Source organism: Nicotiana tabacum, chromosome 3, assembly GCF_000715075.1.
Source record: "Nicotiana tabacum cultivar K326 chromosome 3, ASM71507v2, whole genome shotgun sequence".
Lineage (NCBI taxonomy): Eukaryota > Viridiplantae > Streptophyta > Magnoliopsida > Solanales > Solanaceae > Nicotiana > Nicotiana tabacum.
In genome coordinates, this window is record NC_134082.1 from 93,733,544 (window position 1) to 93,753,658 (window position 20,115).

A 20,115-nucleotide genomic window follows, 5' to 3' on the forward strand; every position below is an offset into this window, starting at 1 on the left:
GAACTAAATGCCCTCCTTGTTATCCTAATATGATACTCAAATTTGATTTATCTATGGCGAGTATTTTTAATTGTGAAAGTAAAGACTAAATGATGAATTTATTTGGTCTCTAAAACAAAATTTACATATTGCAACATACATTCTAAATGATGAATGTATATATATATATTTCATCCATTTATGTGTCATGTAGTTTATGTATTGTGTGGGTGGGGCGGGGCATTGCCGACTCTACATGTGATTTATAATATTTCACGTGGGAATATCCCACACTACTTGATTCTCACCATTAGAAACATGTGCTTGAAATAAGCGAGTGGCCCAAAATTGAGGGAGTTTATTTCGTATGACTTTTGTACTGTGAAAGTGTAAACTTATTTTCCTTTTAGTTTTTCTCTTGAAAGACCTTACAAGATGCCTCACTTTTCCAACTCCTCGAATTCCTACATTTGTCTTTTGTCATCGAGTGTGTGCATGTCTGTATTTGTTTTTAAAGGTGAGTTTCGCTTGATTTCGACGTTTAATATTTTGTGTTGAGATTAACAACGAGGGGAGAAAACCACATACTGAATATATAGTTGAAGCCCGTAATGCTTGTATAAGCTAAGGTTGCAAATGCACGATATATAGAACACTGTCTTGAAGGACCCGTATTTCACCTAATTTTATTTCCTTATCAAAAATCTGAAACTAAATAAAAAAAAGAAAAGAGGTTTAAGTTATTTATACTGATATCGAAAAAAAGTATTTTGCGCTATTACTATAGTTTAACATTTTATAATATGTTATTCACTCCATATTATTTTTGTCAATTTAACAATTATAATAATGATCATCGAGATTTACTTGTAATTACGTTATAACTCAACAAACATAAAAGACACATGGTAGAAGGGGTTCACAAATCAATTTCATCTTCTATACAACCAGCTAATTCTGAAAGCTCACACTAATTGATAATAATGACAAAAAGCAATTAAAGAACGACTTAGACAATTGTCCAACAAAGAAATCAGTTTACATGTATCACACGACAATGACATACACCATGACAAGGACAGTTAGCCTTCGTAAACAAGAATCAGGCCTAACACTAAGTTATGAATAGTTAATGAATTGCTAAATTAAGGTTGTTTTGGAAGTTTATTCTTTGCTCGCAAGTAACTTACACTAAGGGAAATAAAGTAATAGTTGAAAAGATGAAATAATTAATTAATATGATGAAAAAAAGTAGATGTGAACTGATAGGATAGGGACCATGTGGAGACTTCCTTCGGAGGATTCAAGAGTTAGGCTTACGTCGAACTTCAAACATGCAAGGCCATGCACAAATATAGTTAAATATGGAAAGCAACGATTGATTTTGCCAAAAATAGCTATGTTGCCTTTCCGTGTGTCCATTTTCAATTAATAAAGTTCGGTATATGCTGGAGATGAATATTTTTATGCTTGTTTTATTATCTATGACTATATATATGTGTCATATTCTCTTCACGCATGCCCCATATTTCTTCATGATGCATTTCTTTGCATTCTATATTTTTAAATACTAATAATGTAAAAAAAATTATTCACATAAAAAATACTTAAAGATAACTACAATAATAAGCGAAATTAAATATTTAAAAGACTCATAATACAAGTAATTTTTTGCATTTAAAATTCATTTACGCTGACATTGGATATTAGGTACGAGCAATTATTCTTACACTGACCCTAAAGGCTAATCCTCTAGGACACAAATCGAAGCTTAATGTTCCAGAAAAATTGTGAAAGTACCAAACCCCTAATAGCACTTCAGTTGTCTAATCACATTGATGTCTTTGTCAAACAGATTAAATTCCCATCTACAAATTACTTAGCTTAATTAGATGAGTAGTTGGTGAGTTGCATTTTCCTCAAATGATTACTGCAAGTACACTAGAACTGTATTAAGTCGGCTAATTAAATATATTTTTGAGAGCAGATTAAGACACATAATCATTGCTTGACCATGACTTTGTTTTGTAACTTGTAACTAGACTTGATCAATACAAAATCATTAAAAGAAGGCTTTGAAAAGCGCTTATTTGATGGATTAGGTAACCAGTTGAATCTCCTTTGCCAAAAAATTGAATTTACTTTTAAATTATGTATATTGATGGTTTATTCCAAACTATAAGAAAAGCTTCTAGCGTAGTAATAAAGGGTTAATAAAATCATATATAGCCACCATCCATGCGTCTATATATTATATGAACAGGGGTTATATTAGAGTTTGTTGTATTACACAGTGAACACTTAACTCAGGAACCACAATATGGGGGGATATATTATGGGGAATTTTAGCAATCTATATATAGTGTGCTAGCTATTTATATCTAGCAGCTTAAGTTTATAGTAGGTACTAAGTGGGGTTCAATCTAGGGTTTAACTCAAATTAAAATATTCAACAACATACTTAATCGCCGTTAAGCAATTGCATGGACCAGATATCCTCCATGCTCCAAATGTTGTCATTTGTTTCAGTGAGAAAAGGGCCTTGCAAAGTAGTGTCAATATTCGCAGAGTATGAAGTTGGAGAGTAAGTCTCTGCCGGACCAGCAGACGACATATGGCTACTGCTTCCTTCTTGATGATCATTTTGCTCAGAATTAGCTACTTGTCCATTCATGTTTTCTGCTTGCTTTATGTGCTTCTGAATCCTTGTCCTCCAATAGTTTTTTATCTCGTTATCTGTTCTTCCTGGCAAATGCTTTGCAATTTTTGACCACCTGTGTCAAAAACGGATTCAATATTTAGAGTTAGTGCACGAGTTTCGAGCTGAAAGTAATGGATTCAGTTTAATCTGCCCTAATTCTGCATGTGACATCTACGCGCACCATATATTACAACATTATCAACTGCGATATTTCAACGGAAAAAGAGGATAATGTAACAAGAACAGACAGTAAGTAATTATTTAACAAGAACAATTGCAAAAAGTCCTATTGTTAACACTTAATCTTCAGTAAACTTCTAGTAACATCTTTAACGTGAGACTGAAAAATACATGGTTAATAGATCTGCTATAGCAATTTTATAACATACTAATCCAATAAAGCAATAATATAAAGTATTAATTTTTTCCCCCCTAAGATGTTGGTAAGAGTGTCAATATGTTCATGGCCCACAAAGTTAGATTACAGGTTTTTCATAATTGAAATAAGCATTTCAATCACGTTTGTTGTTGACAAATAATGCCTGTCATGTTCTGTGGTTGAAATTCAAAGTCACGTTTGCCTCCTTCTCCTATATATTTATTTAAACGAAACTCAAACTTACAAAACGTTGAAACAAAAGAAATCCTCCTCACAGGACACTTACAACTTCTCCAATAGTAGAGTCACCAATGCCTCCAAAAGAGTAACAAATTGAAAGAAGTCATCAAATATTAGAGTAAGCTGAAGACGATGCCAAGCTGATGAAGAATACAGACGTCTTTGCAATGCCTAATCGTCGTCAACTAGTTTTATGGTAACGTTACACTATCACTAGCCACATAATATAATAAATACAGTAGTACGTGTTATGTTACATTATATAAACTAGTATCGTTCAATATTTAAACCCAAATTTTTTAAGAAAAAAAATCAATTTTGATGATTGTCACATTTAATTGTATATACTCAGTCACACATCAAAACCTCCAAAAAATAAGAGGAGAATAAAATATCTTTTCCTTTAATGTCTTGCAATTGAGGAAAAGAAAATATATTTCATAAACGACTTCTTGACTGATGAAATAAAGCCTATTTTGTGGCAGTTAGGATTTGACTAGCAGCTGATGACTTCATAAATAAACAACAACAAAAATTGTCTGCTATCACTTTTGAAAATGCAATTTGTCAGCCTTGTAAAATTTCTTGCATTATATATCTAGTGATTAATTTTGTGGGCCAAGCTAGCTAGTGTCTTCTTTTTGTTTCTGTTTTTTCCTTTAAGCATGCAGAAACAAGTACTAACAAAGTGGTTATCTTAACCTCATGTCAACATATAATAACTTAATAAATTATTAAAAAACATAATTTTAATTAGTTAATTGCAATTTATATCTTAACACAGGCTAGCAATTTCTTATTGGATTCTAGTTTTTCAATCATGGTGTTAAAACACTGACGATCTTGTTTTTACATACTAACTATTTTTTGTTATGTTTAACTATCTTTGTATCCCAAGCCCATTAATTCGACTAGTTTAGATTTGTGCCAAGAAGGTAAAGCACAAGTTATCAAGAAAATCTTCATTCTTATCACTCAAATTCAAGATATCTAATGGTGGAGAGATCACAATCATCCAATGGAATTAATCATGTAAGTATTTCCTCCGTTTCAATTTAGATGACACACTTTTCTTATTAGTCTGTTTTAAAAAGAATGACACATTTCTATTGTTAAAAATAATTCAACGTTAAACTTTTCACTTTACTCATTTTACCTTTAATGAGAAACTTTTACAACCACACAAATATCATGACCTCACAAAGCTTTTATCCCTTAAACTTTTAAGATCACAAGTTTCAAAAGTTTCTAATTTTTTTCTTACCTCATCTAAACCGAAACATGAAGTATTATACAAGTAAAATTTCTAATGTACGGAAAAGGGGCCCATTGTCTTTAAATACCAACAAAAACATAAGGTAGCTGTCAATTTCATAAGCAACTTGGAGGTGGGAGCTTCTCTTTGAAAACTAGAGACTAGAGATAGCAGTTAAAGGGCTTGACATGTGACTAAAATGAAATCGGTTCTTCTAAAAACGGAAACTTCTATCTTTCTGGCTTTCTTTGAAAACGTGTTCTATATCCACTGCTATTATTATTATGTAAGACCGAATCCTTGTCTCACCACTGTCCTTTTCTACTTAGTTTAATTGGAAAACAAATGAAGTACATGTAATCATATTCTTAAAGCGTAATTTTCTTTCTAATAATAATTGTGGAAGTGACATTGTTATCACTTCATACAAGTTAATCAACATCCCAAGCTTGCCTTTAATGTGATTATTAGCCTAAAGATCTATCTTAGGTTGTCAAACTCAAGTAATAAAGCACTTTTTAAAAAAAGAATAAAGCATAAAATGGTTTTAAAAATAATTTCCTTAAAATAGAAAATAATACAAAATGTGCTTTATCATTAAGAAAAAAAAAATACTTGAACAAAAAGAGCTTCTTGTATGGGAAATAAATTCTCCAAAAACTGTATGTTTTATTATTAGTATGGTTTCTTTAGTATATATACTCCCTCCGTTCCAATTTAAGCGAACCTATTTGACTAGACACGGAGTTTAAAAAAAAATAAAGACTTTTGGAATTTGTGGTCCTAAACAAGTCAAAAAGGGGCCCAGAGTGTTTGTGTGATTATAAAAGCTTCTCATTAAGGGTAGAATTGTAAGTTTAAGCTAAATTGTTACCAAATTTAGAAAGAGGTCATTTTTTTGGAACGAACCAAAAAGGAAATAGGTTCACATAAACTGGAATAGAAGGAGTACTATATAGCTCGATAATAGATCTGAAAAATAAGCTTAAGAAAAGGAAAATAATCATTTTTAAATTTTATTCATGGAAGACATAGGGTAGATGAGTGGTTTAGGAAGAAGAACTTTTGATAGGACCAAAAAAAATAAAGGGAACAAAATTTAGCTGCCGTAGCTATAGATTATATTCCCCACGTTTCAATTCTAAGATCTTCAGTACGTAGCCATAAACATATAACACGTTTTAAATACTCACTTTCTTTCATTCCAAATCTAGTACCACGATGAACAGGTTATGGGTCACAGCCACGAGATTAGAATCATTTTTGACAATATTTTGAGCGGCTCTCTTTGTCCACTCAACAAATGGGAGAATCAAAACTTGATGGAAAAAATTCCATCAGTTTCCAATTTTTTCTTTTGCAATTGAATTTTAATTATTTTATGTACTACGATCTTTAGAAATACTCACCTGTTTCCCCACTTAGCATGCAGTTCCATTATCAAAAGTTGTTCTTCAGGTGTAATATTTCCCCTCCGGACATCAGGCCGGAGATAATTTAGCCACCGGAGCCGACAGCTTTTTCCGGTACGTTTGAGACCTAGAGAAAGAATATTGAGACATATAAAATAGTGTTCCTACATATAACAAAATGATATCTAGGGTTTTGTTACTGACAAAGGAATTAAGGGGAAAAAAGGGAAAAATTACCAGCAGATTTAGCTAAGGAATTCCAAACACCTTCACCATGATTAGCAATGTAGTTAATGAGAATTAAATCCTCTTCCATAGTCCAAGGTCCTTTCCTCACTTCAACATCTTGAGAGTTGCATGGTTTTTTATCCATCTTTTAAAAAACAAATGAAGAAAAAAGGAGAGAGAGGAAGAGATATGGGATAGGAGTGAAGATATGGTACTTTGTGACAAGGAACTAATGTGGTTGGGCAGATATTTATAAGGGTTGGCTAATAATAAAATTTGCTACCAGTAATTTAGTCTTTAATTTTTGCGACATAAGAGAGCTTTTAACCTAACTTGCTTTATTATAAAATCATAATAATCTTCATATAACTCTTTAATGAAGACTTTGTAATAGACTTAAAACTATGCCGGCATACATGACAGCTGTTGATGTTATCATGCATGGTCACGATTTGTACCTCCGCCAGCAGTGCACAATTCTAGAATGATATTTCCTTGCTCTTAAAAGGCACCACGGTATACTAAGCTTTCGCTATGCGTGGGATTCCGGTGCACTAAGCTTCGGTTATGCATGAGATCCCGGGAAGGGTCGGACCAAGAGACTATTTTTACGGCTCGAATCCGTGACCTTCTGGTCTCATGGTAAGAATTTTACCAGTTATGCAAATATGCTCCCTTTCGATATGTGTGAGATCTCGGAAAGGGCTGGACCAAGATGTTATTTCCACGGCTCGAACTCGTGACTTTCTGGACACATGGTAACAACTTTACCAGTTACACCAATGCTCCCCTTTGATATTTCTTTTGTTTTATTTTATTTAATATCATTTGACTAGGAGTACTAAAAACTAACTTGTACTTTATATTTACACTAAATCAATAGGTACATAATATGTGTTTATATATACAATTATTTCACTTAATTATAATTAATATTACGGTATATATTTGGTGCAAACACCTACTGCAGCTAAATTTTTACCTTTAGACTAGGTATAAAGCAAATATTAAATTAATGTAGACATAATTTGATAGAAAATATCATACAAAAATTAAAGAATAATAAAGCTAAAGGAAAATGTGATTCTTAAAAGTTGTGTTAATAATATTTTTATATCTCATTTTTGACACTATCATTATTTGGGAGTCAAAAGTGCTTTTTTCTTGACTATAATTTAAATATTTGGACTTATTAATTATCTTAATTTATACTCTTTTTGTTTTAATTTGTTTTATTTGTCTTACTTTGACTTGAAACAAAGTTTTAATAAGAGAGGAAGACTTTTAAACGTGTGGTATTAAACATGCTTTAAAATTTGTGTGACTATAAAGCTTTTGAAACTTATGATCTTAAATAAGTTATAATATTTGTATGGCTATAATTAAGGAAATATATGAATGTGTAAATTTTTTTTGGAACGAACTAATAAGAAAATAGTGTCAATCTATTGAAATGGGAGGACTAGTACTTTTCACGTATGCAGTTTTAAATATGAAAATTTTATTTTAAAAAACCTTATAAATCTATGCCCGGATTTACACAAAAAGGAAGTATTAGCAGTAGAATGATACCAACGTACATGTCGATACATATCAAAATAGAAAGAGTATCATAACATATGGAATTAACGCCATGCAAGATAAAATCCAAAAATTTCCATCCCCTCACCCCCTCAATTTTTCTTAGCTGTTTTTGGTTTATTATTGAGTTTGTACAGTACTATACAAGGAATATTATGGAGTACCATTAATTCTACTAAGTTTAAAGGTATTAATTGAGGAATAAAACACACCATCTCACGTGCACTATGCATGCATGTCGATCGTACGGATAGCTAAGGCTACTAACTTTGGAAAAAGAAAAGAGTAGGTAAAATAGAAGAAAGCTATGCTGCATTTGCCTAAAAATATGGAAGACGATTTCATTAACTTTTGTCAAAAGAAAAAAGAAAAGCCTGGGAACGCAAGCCATAAGCTCATCATATTATGGCAGACGTATTCACAGTCTCGGTTTCTCTTTGTTATAATATGCATGACTGCCTACTCAATTCGAAAACAGAAAACATTAGTTCAAAAAGAACCTTCATATAATTTACATTTCTAACTAAGGAAGTTTCAGCTGTTTGAAACAGAGATATGCTTGTTAAACCGTACATATTTATGTGAATAAGCTATTGTTTTATTTGATTTAACTCTCACAGTAGCCGTACGTCCTATTCAATGCACTGACATACACAGTGTTTTCTTAGATCGAAAATGAAGTAATCACTCCGTTCTAATTTATGTGAATCTGTTGACTGAGCACGGAGTTTAAGAAAGAAATGAAGACTTTTGGAATTTGTGGTCCTAAACAAGTCCAAATGGAACCCAAAGTATTTGTATGGTTATAAACGCTTCTCATTAAGGATAGAGTTGTAACTTTAAGCTAAATTGTTACCAAATTTAGAAAGGGTTCATTCTTTTTGGAACGGACCAAAAAAGAAATAGCACTGGGACAGAGGGAGTAGTATTATGACTGTGGATTTTGCAAACGGTTCAAAGAATTACTCCAAAAATTAATAGCTTAAATTTCATAATTTGACTCATAAAGTATCGTAGGTGAAACGGGAACAAAATGTCACCACTGTTATTACTGGTTTTAAATGTTGAACTGGATATAGGTGCAAAACATTTGGAACGTTGAAGGCATAATACATTTAAGAGTTTAACTATATTGTAAAGAAATTTTTGTGTAGGTAGTTATTCGTTTAAATTTTTATAAGATTATTATACAATTTAATATGGTGTTAGATTAAATAGAGCTCTTTAGTTCAAATCTCGTCGCTACTCATTAAACAAAAATATCACGTGTTGTCCCATAAAAAAAAAGGAAAAGATCCAAATTTATCCTTCTACTTTTGAATATTATTTACATCTAACCTCCGTTATACTATTCAGCCAAATTTACCCCTATCACCAACAAACTTTTAAAAATTACCCCTCACTCCGTCAGGTGACCCCAAATCTCCCAAATTATTTTAGTTAAGTCACTTATTCTTCTTCTTGATCCACTATTTTTAAAATAATTGGCATTTACATGCTTTCTTAATTGAAAAAAAAAAATAAAAAAAAAGAATTTTAAAACAATGTAGCACTTAGTAAACAAAGTATAGCAAGTTAAAGAATCTAAATTAGGTAGCTTGTCTAAATTTTAAAAGTATTTACAACACCTCAACTTTAATGAATTTGTTCCACCAAAGATACGAAGACTTTGCAAGTATTAGTGATAGAAGTTAAAGTTTCTCGGAGATTTTGCATTGTTCAAATTCAACTTTACTTTAATCAAATGCCTACGCAATGTGCACTATTAAGTTTGTGGACTGAACTCAATACTTACTAGACAATTTCAAAATATATTCGAATATACATGGACATACATGATGATTAGCCGCATATAATATACTATAACAAATAGACCCACAAAATTCTGCGGTGTGTTCATGGTTGAAAATTATAAAAAATTTAAACCAATTCAAAAACCATTAGCAAAGAAGAGAAGTGGGTGCAGTGGTAATTAAAAATATTCATGAATATTTTGTATAGTTTAGAGCATTTGCCATTCTCATTAATAGAAATTTCTGAAAATACTGGATCAAGAAGAATAACAAATGATTTAACAAAATGGGATTTGGGAGATTTTGAATTACCTAACGGACTGAGGGGTAATTTTTAAAAGTGTACTTACTGATGATAAGAGTAAATTTGACCGAATAATATAACGATGATTAGACGTAGACAATATTCAAAAGTAGAGAAATAAATTTGGACGTTTTCCCTAAAAAAGAATCAGGTCCGCTTATATAAATTAGGACATACTTTGTTCTTAAAGGATCCATGACGACTTTGACCTGGTTTGATTGTAAATTATGCCCTGGCAATTAAGTCCCAGCTTAATAATGTATCTCAAGTTACTACAAATTATATTTATCAGTTTAATTATCAATGTTAAAAGATCACATTCATGGGAGGATAATCGAAAAAATCATAACTGAACACTCCCCAATAGGTCAACGAGGACAAGAAAAGGTATCTAACAAATTAGGGACAATCCTTTCAAAAGTTAAAAAGAAGAAATTGAAGAATTTTTCCAGAACAAAAGCTTTTCCCTGTATACTGGATTTTCTATAAATTTACTCTAGTACCACGTACTGTTACATCTTTATCTACTTTGGGAAGTAAGAAGGCACTGATTACCTATGATTCACTGTTGAATATTCAGGCTTAAATATGAGGTTTTGTCCTTTAGAGTACAAGAAGTTAAGTCGGCACAAAGGCCCTGAGGATGTCAAAATCAAGACTGGCAGAGTGCACTACGTCTTTTCTCCATCCCTTCCTTTTTTATATATCTGAGACAATTGATCAAAAATATCTCTCACTCCAGCTTATTAATTAAAAAATTACATTGCTGCTAAAATCAACATGAATATTATAAAATATAGCGTCCGATCACTCTCTAGGGATAAACTTCACTAGGCCGATTAATTCAAATTTATGTCAGTAGATTTGATGATTATGTGTTCTACATTAAAAGATTCTTTATTCTCAAAACTCGAACCTAAAACCTCTGAACGTGGTTGGAGTGATCAATCTCAACCATACCACAATCCTCCGTTGTTGTTTTAGTATCATTCAATTTTAAAGATCATATTAGAAATTAAGATTAATTCAAAGAGACGAAATGTTATAGCGGATTAATCCAATTCAAGTATCTTTTGAGCAGTCTAGTCCTAGTAAAAGTGATGAATTGTGGAATTAGGTGTAAACAGTTGTTATCCACTCAAAATGCTATCAAAGAAAGACAAGAAGGGACAAATTATGACCTATTACAGTGTGAAGTGCTGTTTAGGCTAAAATATTAATGGATCTTCCTCCTTACATGACTGATTCCTAACTTAGGGCACCCACCCCTCTTTAGGACCCTGACCCTCCCTTTATATATATATATATATATATATATATATATATATATATATAATGGCTTCAATCTTCAACCACTCATATAACTCTATGTTTATCATCCACTTGTCTTCTTAATTTTCCTATTCACAACTGTATAGAACTTGACATTTCCTTTGAATACTTCATTGGAAACGATACTACTTTCGGCAAATACCGTTCTCCCCCTTTTTCTTTCGTTTGTTCTTTCTATTATGTGGCCATAAGTTAATATTGTCTTGATAAGATATGTAATTCCTATATCCGTAAAAGAATATCACGATTACAACTACAACAACAACAGTAAAAATCTCACAAGTGGAGTCTGGGGAGGATAGAGTGTACGCATACCTTACTCCTACCCGGGGGATACAGAGGTTGTTTCCAAAAGACTCTCGGTTCAAGAAAAAGAAAAGAAACAATAGACAAAAAATCAGTAACAGTAATAGAAGACAAAAAAATAAAATAATATCAGCATCGTAAGAAACAAAAAAGCAATAACAGTAACCAGTACTAATGCCATAGGAAAAAGTGTGGCAGCTACGTAAAACACTAACAACCCAAGGCAAAACATAATTAGCCTAGTCCCGCCCCCGGAAACAAAGTAGAAAAACGCTCGACTCCCTCCTAACCTACAATCCTAATGCTTGACCTCTACACCTTCTATCCAGACATAATCAACCCTAACGATTACAACTACTTAGTCTAATTTTATTTTAATTTGACTGTGATTTTTTAATTAAAGCCGGGGATCTAAGTGAAAATAGTGAAAGAATAAGAAGGTGAAAATAACGAGGTATATGAATTAATCGACACATTTTTAATCCACACGTATGCCGAAATATAGGTGTGTTGACCCTTATACTTTAAATTTTACTTTAAATACTCCTACTAATATCTTTATTTTTGTGTCATAAACAACAGTGCAAACAATTCATTGCCACACTCTTTCGATCTCTCTCTCTCTCTCTCTTCTTTTTAATTTATTCGTATTTCAAAAGTGTTGATGATCCATTGAGAAGCTACCCCTCAAAAAAAGAGATCAGAATTTTGGACAGCACTGTTTATTTAAGTTTTATGTAAAAACAGAAATTCCGTCTGCCTATTTATTAGAGCATTTTCGAGTAACAAATGACAAAATCTCGACAAGCCAGAAGATAAAAAGAGTTCTTGAAAGGACATCACATTACAGAGTGCTTTATTTCGGATAAGTTAATTAGCTGAATTAGACCTCTTCAAGAATATTTGAAAAAAGAAAATGGAAACTGGCACTATATGCTGCCACATGGACCATCCAAATTATTGCCACATGGACTGTTTCCAATTAAGGCTACACTTGAATGTTAATACTAGTGGAAACGTTAATTACTCTTGTACTTTGAAGCAATTAAGTACAAAGGGGCATGTTCTTTGTGGGATATTGCTAGCATTTCTTTCTGTAAATGGAGAAAAAGACCATAACTTAAAGGAAAGCCAATGGATAATAATTTCCATGGCTTCTTTTCTTTTTCAAAGATTTCAGTGATTAATTAGATAATAACAAGTGTTGGAAACTACTTTGCACAGGGAGGGGCTTTACTCCTGACCTCATATTCATGTTATGGCTAATACACGCTCTACATGTATAAAATTAGAATGGGACTATAAACCACTAAACTAGAAGGACTCTTTAATTAATCCAACATTATTTTGCTGGTTGATTTTTAATATGTCGATTTCAACTTCATAATTAGTACAAAGATTTCAATGTCATTACAGAACACAACAGTGACATTAGAGATAAGTGTTGGTAATTTTCTATTTTTGGTTACAATTACCGTTTCAATTAGTTGGTACATAGCTTATATACCGAATTGCTTGCATTAAACTAAAATGAGTTAGTTTTGTTCAACAAATTTTCTCAGGTGTCATTGCTAAGACACAAAGAAATCTATGTCCAGTTTAAAGAGAAATGCGATTCGTTTGTCTGTTAACATGTATTATCTTTTCAAATGACTTTACAGTTAGAGAAGCAAATTTAAAAGTTTAAACACTATTACTATTGTATACAGTTGAAATCAGGTATGCCCGATTTTCCGGGCTTGAGGGGTTGCTTTAAGCCCGAGTTCAAGTAAGGTCGAGTTCGAGCTCAATGGACCAGACTCGAGCTTGAAGACAAAATGCAATGCCCCAGGATCTAAGTGCGCGAGGAACATCAGAGCCAAGCACGACCGGCTCCGAGATGGTGCCGTTGTGAGTTTTTACAGAAGGACATGATTCCCCCCACGTCCCCAAGATAATGGCGTAAATTACGGAATAGATTTGTACGAATCAGTACAAATCCGTACTAGGCGGTTATACAGCCGTCCCAATAAGATTCTTTACTGTAAATGGAAATGTACCTTATTTAGGGTTTCTCCTATTATATAAAAGGGACCCCAATCATTTGTAAGGATCATCTGATCATTGACAAAGAACATACTATCCTACTTTTCTCGCTTATTGTTCATCAGAGCTGTCCTTTAGCTTTATTGTTCTTGCTTTATTGTTCTCGCCTTATTGTTCTTAACTCATCTCTAGGTCATTAGTCTCGAGGTGGATACTGCTTAAATAACACTGGTTTGATTCATTCATTTCTCTGATTTATACTTTATACTTCTTGAATATTAATTGGTATTAAACTAAATCACATATCTTTAAAATCACAAATCAAATTTAATTGTTACTCGTATTTTCGAGGTAAACAGTTTGGCGCCCATCGTGCGGCTAAAGATAATAATGATTATTTCATAATTGATTCTGATAACACACGATATTTTTACAATTTTTCTTGTCAAGAATTTTTGATTCTCTGGATTAAACATGTCAAACTCGCAAAACGCACATGTTCATGACAACGAAGGTATTGTATTTCATGGAGAAAACAACAATATAGGGGTCGGTGTACCACCAATAAACCCTAGGGAAGTGCCAAATATGGAACCAGTTGATATTAGTTCACACATTGCTCTAAACGCGGATTTAGGCATGACCCAGGGGACAGTGTATGTAGGGAAGCCTAATTTGGTAGCCAAGGAACACAAGGAATATGAGATGGAGGAGTTAGCCTCCAAATGATATTCGAGATGTTGTAAGCTTAACAAATTGCCATCGCTCAACTTCAAACTCAGAATAAGACTCCGAGTATAGATGAACCAGAAAACACTCGGCTAGTTGAACCAGGGCCAGAGAGATCAAACGAAAATGGCTCGGGGACTGACCCCACCATTATGAGAATGCTCGAAGAGCTCACCAAGAGGATCGAGTCTGGAGAAAAGAAGATTGAAGACAATGACAAAAAGGTGGAGACTTATAACTCTCATGTTGATCAAATACAGGGGGCACCCCTAGTTTTGAAAAGTTTAGATGCAAAAATATTCATACAAAAACCATTCCCTCAAAGCGCGGCTCCGATGCCCATTCCCAAAAAGATTGGCATGCCCAATATACCCAAATATAATAGGACAACCGACCCTAACGAGCATAGTACTTCATACACTTGCGGGATCAAAGGAAATGACTTCAATGACGACGAGATCGAATCAATATTGTTGAAAAAGCTTGGGGAAACATTATTGAAAGGAGCCATAATTTGGTACCACAACTTGCCCCCAAACTCTATCGATTCATTTGCTATGTTAGCAGATGACTTCGTGAAAGCACATGCCGGGGCCATAAAGGTGGCAACGAGGAAATCAGATGTTTTAAGATAAAATAGAGGAACGACGAGATGTTAAGGGAGTTCGTGTCCAGGTTTCAGATGGAGAGAATGGAACTACCATCGGTCTCCGATGACAGGGCAGTACAAGTTTTTATGCAGGATTTGAATGAACAAAGTTCGATCGCGTCCCAACAATTAAAGTAGGATCTGATCGAGTATCCAGCTGTGACGTGGTCAGATGTGCATAACCGTTATTAATTGAAGATCAGGGTTGAGGACGACCAGTTGGGAGCTCCATCGGGCTCAGTTCATCCTAATAGATTGGCAGCCAAGCCCCCGAGGAATACAAATGGGGAATCAAGATCGAACAGGGAACGGTATCAACTATATGTCGATCAGAGAAATAACGGTTCAGGTCGTAACACTCCTTAGAACGATCGGAGAAATGATCAAGGACAAAGCTCTTGGGGACTCGTCAGTAAGAATGGGTTCGACAAACATACAGACCGCGTAGAGGCACCTCAATTATCGGAGTATAATTTCAGTGTGGATAGATGGGGGATTGTGTCAGCTATTGGAAGAATCAAAGACACCAGGTGTCCCAGGCCTATACAAACCGATCCTTCTCAAAGGAGTCCAAACTTGATGTGCAAGTATCATGGCACACATGACCATAGAACTGAAAACTGCAGGCAGCTAAGGGAGGAGGTAACTCGGTTGTTCAGCGAGGGTCACCTTCGAGAATTTCTTAGTGATCGGGCTAAGAATCACTTTAGGAAGATAGATGCAAGCAGAAAAAACGAGCAGGAAGAACCACAACATGTAATCCACATGATCGTTGGTGGTGTCGATATCCCACAAAGGCCCATGTTCAAACGCACCAAGGCGTCGATCACCAGAGAAAAATGGACTCGGAGCTATGTGCCCGAGGATGTCCTATCATTTTATGACAAGGAAGTAGAAGGCATATCTCAGCCGCACAACGACGCCCTTGTAATTTCTATTCTTTTAAATAAAATTCAAGTTAAACGTGTTCTAGTGGACCCAGGTAGCTCAACAAACATAATCAGATTGAGGGTCGTAGAGCAACTCGGCCTACAAGATCAGATTATACCTCCATCATGGGTCCTAAATGGCTTCAACATGGCAAGCGAAACAACAAAAGGGGAGATAATCATACCAGTAAACGTAGTCGGGACCATAAAAGATACAAAATTCCATGTCATCGTAGGTGACATGAGGTATAATGCACTCCTCGGGAGACCATGGGTACACAACATGAGGGCAATACCTTCAACTCTTCATAAGATGATGAAGTTCCCAACAGAGGATGGTGTGAAAACAGTTTACGGAGAGCAACACGCTGCAAAGGAAATGTTTGTAGTCGATGAAGTGACGCCGATACCAGAGCCTTCGACCTCGAAAAAATAGAACACCAAAGGTAAGCAGGAAGCTAAATAGCAATCATCGCTCCTAGCCTCAACGGAATCGGAGCAACAGGTAATCGAAGACGAAGAAGAGGATTTCCTTACTCCTCGAATTTTCGTCAAGTTCCCAAAGAGTCCAATGCAACCAAGTCAACGGTCGAGGAACTGGAGCAGGTCATACTGATTGAATACATGCCTAAAAGAAAGGTATACCTGGGAACGAGATTAACCCCCGAACTCAGAAAGAAACTCATTCAGTTTCTTATTGATAATATTGATTGCTTTGCTTGGTCCCATTAAGATATGACAGGAATTCCACCGAAAATATCAACACACAGGCTAAGCCTCGACCCGAAGTTCAAACCGATCAAGCAAAAAAATAGGCCCCAGTTCGAGGTGAAGCACGCATTCATAAAGGACGAGGTAACCAAACTTCTTAAAATAGGGTCTATTGAGGTTAAATACCCCGAATAGTTAGCCAACGTAGTTGTAGTTCCTAAAAAAGGAAACAAACTTAGAATGTGCATAGATTATAAGGATTTGAACAAAGCATGCCTAAAGACACTTTTCCACTGCCTAACATCGATCATATGATCGATGCCACGGCCAGCCACGGGATTCTAACTTTTCTCGATGCCTACTCCATGTACAATCAAATTCAGATGAACCCGGAGGACCAGGAAAAGACCTCGTTTATCACTAACTTTGGAACTTATTGTTACAACGTAATTCCCTTCAGGCAAAAAAATGCAGGAGCTACATACCAACGCCTAGTTAATAGAATGTTCGAGGAACAGATAGGTAAATCGATGGAAGTTTACATTGAAGATATGTCGGTTAAGTCCTTGTGCGTAGAGGACTATTTAACTCATTTGCAGGAAACATTCAAAATCTTGAGGAAGTACAACATGAAGCTTAACCCGGAAAAATGTACTTTTAGAGTTGGCTTGGGTATGTTCCTTGCCTTCATGGTATCGAACCGGGGCATCGAAATTAACCCCGATAAGATCAAGGACATCAAGGATATCACGGTAGTGGATAGTGTGAAGGCCGTGCAAAGGCCAACATGGCGAATAGCTGCTTTGGGTAGATTCATTTTGAGATCATCAGATCAAAGTCACAGGTTCTTTTCCTTGCTTAAAAAGAAAAAGGATTTCACGTGGACCCCGGAATGCCAACAAGCCTTAGAATAATTAAAGCAATACTTCTCGAGCCCACCTTTGCTTCAAACCCTGAAGGCATATTAAAAGCTTTACTTATATTTGGCAGTGTTTGAGATAGCGGTAAGTGGCGTACTAGTTCGAGAAGAGCAAGATACGTAATTTCCTATTTATTATGTAAGCTGAACTCTATGAGATACTGAAGTTAGATGCCCTCACTTAGAAAAATTAGCACTCGCATTGATAAGCGCATCTAGGAAGCTAAAGCCATATTTTCAATGTCATCACATATGTGTATTAACCACTTACCCCCTTCGAAATATTTTGCATAATCCTGAATTATCGGGCCGGTTGGCCAAATAGGTTGTCAAACTTAGCGGGTACGATATCGAATATCAACCCCGAACCACCATCAAGTCTCAAATCCTAGCTGACTTCGTGGCCGATTTTACACCGACCCTTGTACCCGGAGTGAAGAAAGAACTCCTGCTAAGATCGGGTACATCATCAGAGGTATGGACCCTTTTCACAAACGGTACCTCGAATGTGAAAGGGTCCAAGCATGGCATTGTCTTGAAGCCACCTACGGGTAGTACCACTAGACAATCTATTAAAACTTCTAGGTTGACTAATAATGAGGCCGAATATGAGGCCATGATTGCAGGTCTCGAGCTATCTAAGAGCTTGGGAGCAGAAGTCATTGAAGCCAAGTGCGATTCACTATCGTGGTAAACCAAGTAAACAAAAGTTTTGAAGTTCTAAAGGATAGGATGTAACGATACTTGGATAAACTACAGGTAACATTGCATCGCTTAAAGGAATGGACTATAGATCATATGCCTCGAGAGAAAAATAGTGAGGCCGATGCACTTGCTAATTTTGGATCCACGGTTGAAGAAGATGATATCGTCCCGGGGACTGTCGTCCAGTTATGGAGGTCTGTGGTTGAAGAGGGTCATATAGAGATAAATTCAACAAGTTTGACTTGGGACTAGAGGAATAAGTATATCGATTATTTGAAAAATGGAAAACTCTCATCGGACCATAAAGAGTCGAGGGCCCTACGAACCAAGGCTGCTAGGTTTGCATTAGATGAAGATGGAACATTGCAAAGGAGAATGTTTGATGGGCCATTGGTGGTATGTTTAGGGTCGGGGGACACCGATTATGTTCTTTGAGAAATCCACGAAGGTACTTGTGGAAATCACTCCGGCGTCGAGTCTTTGATTCGCAAAATTATTAGAGCAGGGTATTATTGGGACAAAATGGAAAAAGATACTAAGGAATTTGTCAAAAAATGCGATAAGTTCCAGCGGTTTGCACCGATGATCCATCACCCCAGAGAACAACACCACTCGATCCTAACCCCGTAACCTTTCATGAATTGGGGAATGGACATAGTCGGCCCTCTACCAACGGCCCCAAGTAAAGCTAAATTTATTTTGTTTATGACTGATTATTTTTCCAAATAGGTGGAAGCACAAGCCTTTGAGAAGGTCAGAGAAAAGAAGTTATTCACTTCGTCTAGAACCACATCATATACCGGTTCGGGATGCCTGCCGAGATTGTATATGACAATGGAAAGCAATTCATCGGAAGCAAAGTAACGTGGTTCCTTGAAGCACACAAAATAAAGAGGATCTTATCAACACTATACCACCCAACTAGAAATGGACAGGCCGAGTCAACAAACAAAATCATCATTCAAAACCTAAAGAAAAGGTTGGATGATGCGAAGGGAAAATGGAGAGAAGTTTTACCCGAGGTCCTTTAGGCATATCGAATAACATAGAAGTCTAGAATAGGGGCTACTATGTTCTCTTTAGTATATGGCTCCGAGGCCCTTATCCCTGTCGAGGTCGAAGAACCCAGCACCAGGTTTTGACATACATTGGAGGAGTTAAATCACGAGGCTATGAATACTAGCCTCGAACTGTTAGATGAAAAACGAGAGGCGTCACTTGTTCGGATGGCCGTGTAGAAGCAAATAATTGAGAGATACTACAATAGAAAGACCAACCTTCGACACTTGGGAATCGGGGACTTAGTTCTACGGAAAGTCACCCTCAATACTCGAGACCCGAATGAAGGGAAACTGGGCCCGAATTGGGAAGGACCGTACTGATTCCTCGGAGTTGTCCGTAAAGGATCTTACAAATTTAGCACAATGGAAGGTGAACAACTGCCAAATAATTGGAATGTATCATTACTCAAACAATACTATTACTAAGGTATGACTTTTTTTTGTCCATTTGAATTCAAAACTAACCCATTGTAGGTATTCGATCGAAGCTATCGAACATACCTTTTTACACGAAGGCCTCAGGTTTTAAAGCATGCGTTGCACTCTTTTTCCCTTAGATCGGATTTTGTCCCAAATGGGTTTTACCTGTGAGGTTTTTAACGAGGCAACAACTATGTGCTACCTAAAGAGAACTTAACAGTATCCAAGGATTCTTTTCAATCAAACTCGAATACAAGAGGCATCACCCTCGGAGGTTGTATTTTCGAGGAAAATACTTCACACAAAGAGGGCCTCGATAAGAGAACTTTATAATGGGCCAAACGGTCAGATGAACCGTGTCCATATAGGATAGTTGAGCCTCGACGACAAAACATGTACGCATGTATCAATTATTCAAAGAAGCATTCTTTTTATATCAAAATACTTTGTGTCTCAA

The 20,115-nt window shown here is 35.4% G+C and overlaps 1 protein-coding gene and 1 long non-coding RNA gene across 2 annotated transcripts; one reads left to right on the forward strand and one right to left on the reverse strand.

Moving 5' to 3' along the window:
• Positions 1–2,224: 2,224 nt before the first annotated feature.
• On the reverse strand, positions 2,225–6,621 carry LOC107763989 (MYB-like transcription factor EOBII). The gene is made up of 3 exons (XM_016582512.2): positions 6,204–6,621; positions 5,964–6,093; positions 2,225–2,753 (listed from the first exon to the last, which is right to left on the reverse strand). Exons 1-3 carry the CDS (start codon positions 6,337–6,339, stop codon positions 2,441–2,443), a joined length of 579 nt encoding a protein of 192 aa, XP_016437998.1. The 5' UTR covers positions 6,340–6,621; the 3' UTR covers positions 2,225–2,440.
• On the forward strand, positions 2,760–9,009 carry LOC107763990 (uncharacterized). The gene is made up of 2 exons (XR_001643154.2): positions 2,760–4,331; positions 6,618–9,009. It is a non-coding gene; the product is annotated as an uncharacterized LOC107763990 (long non-coding RNA).
• The last annotated feature ends 11,106 nt before the right edge of the window (positions 9,010–20,115 follow it).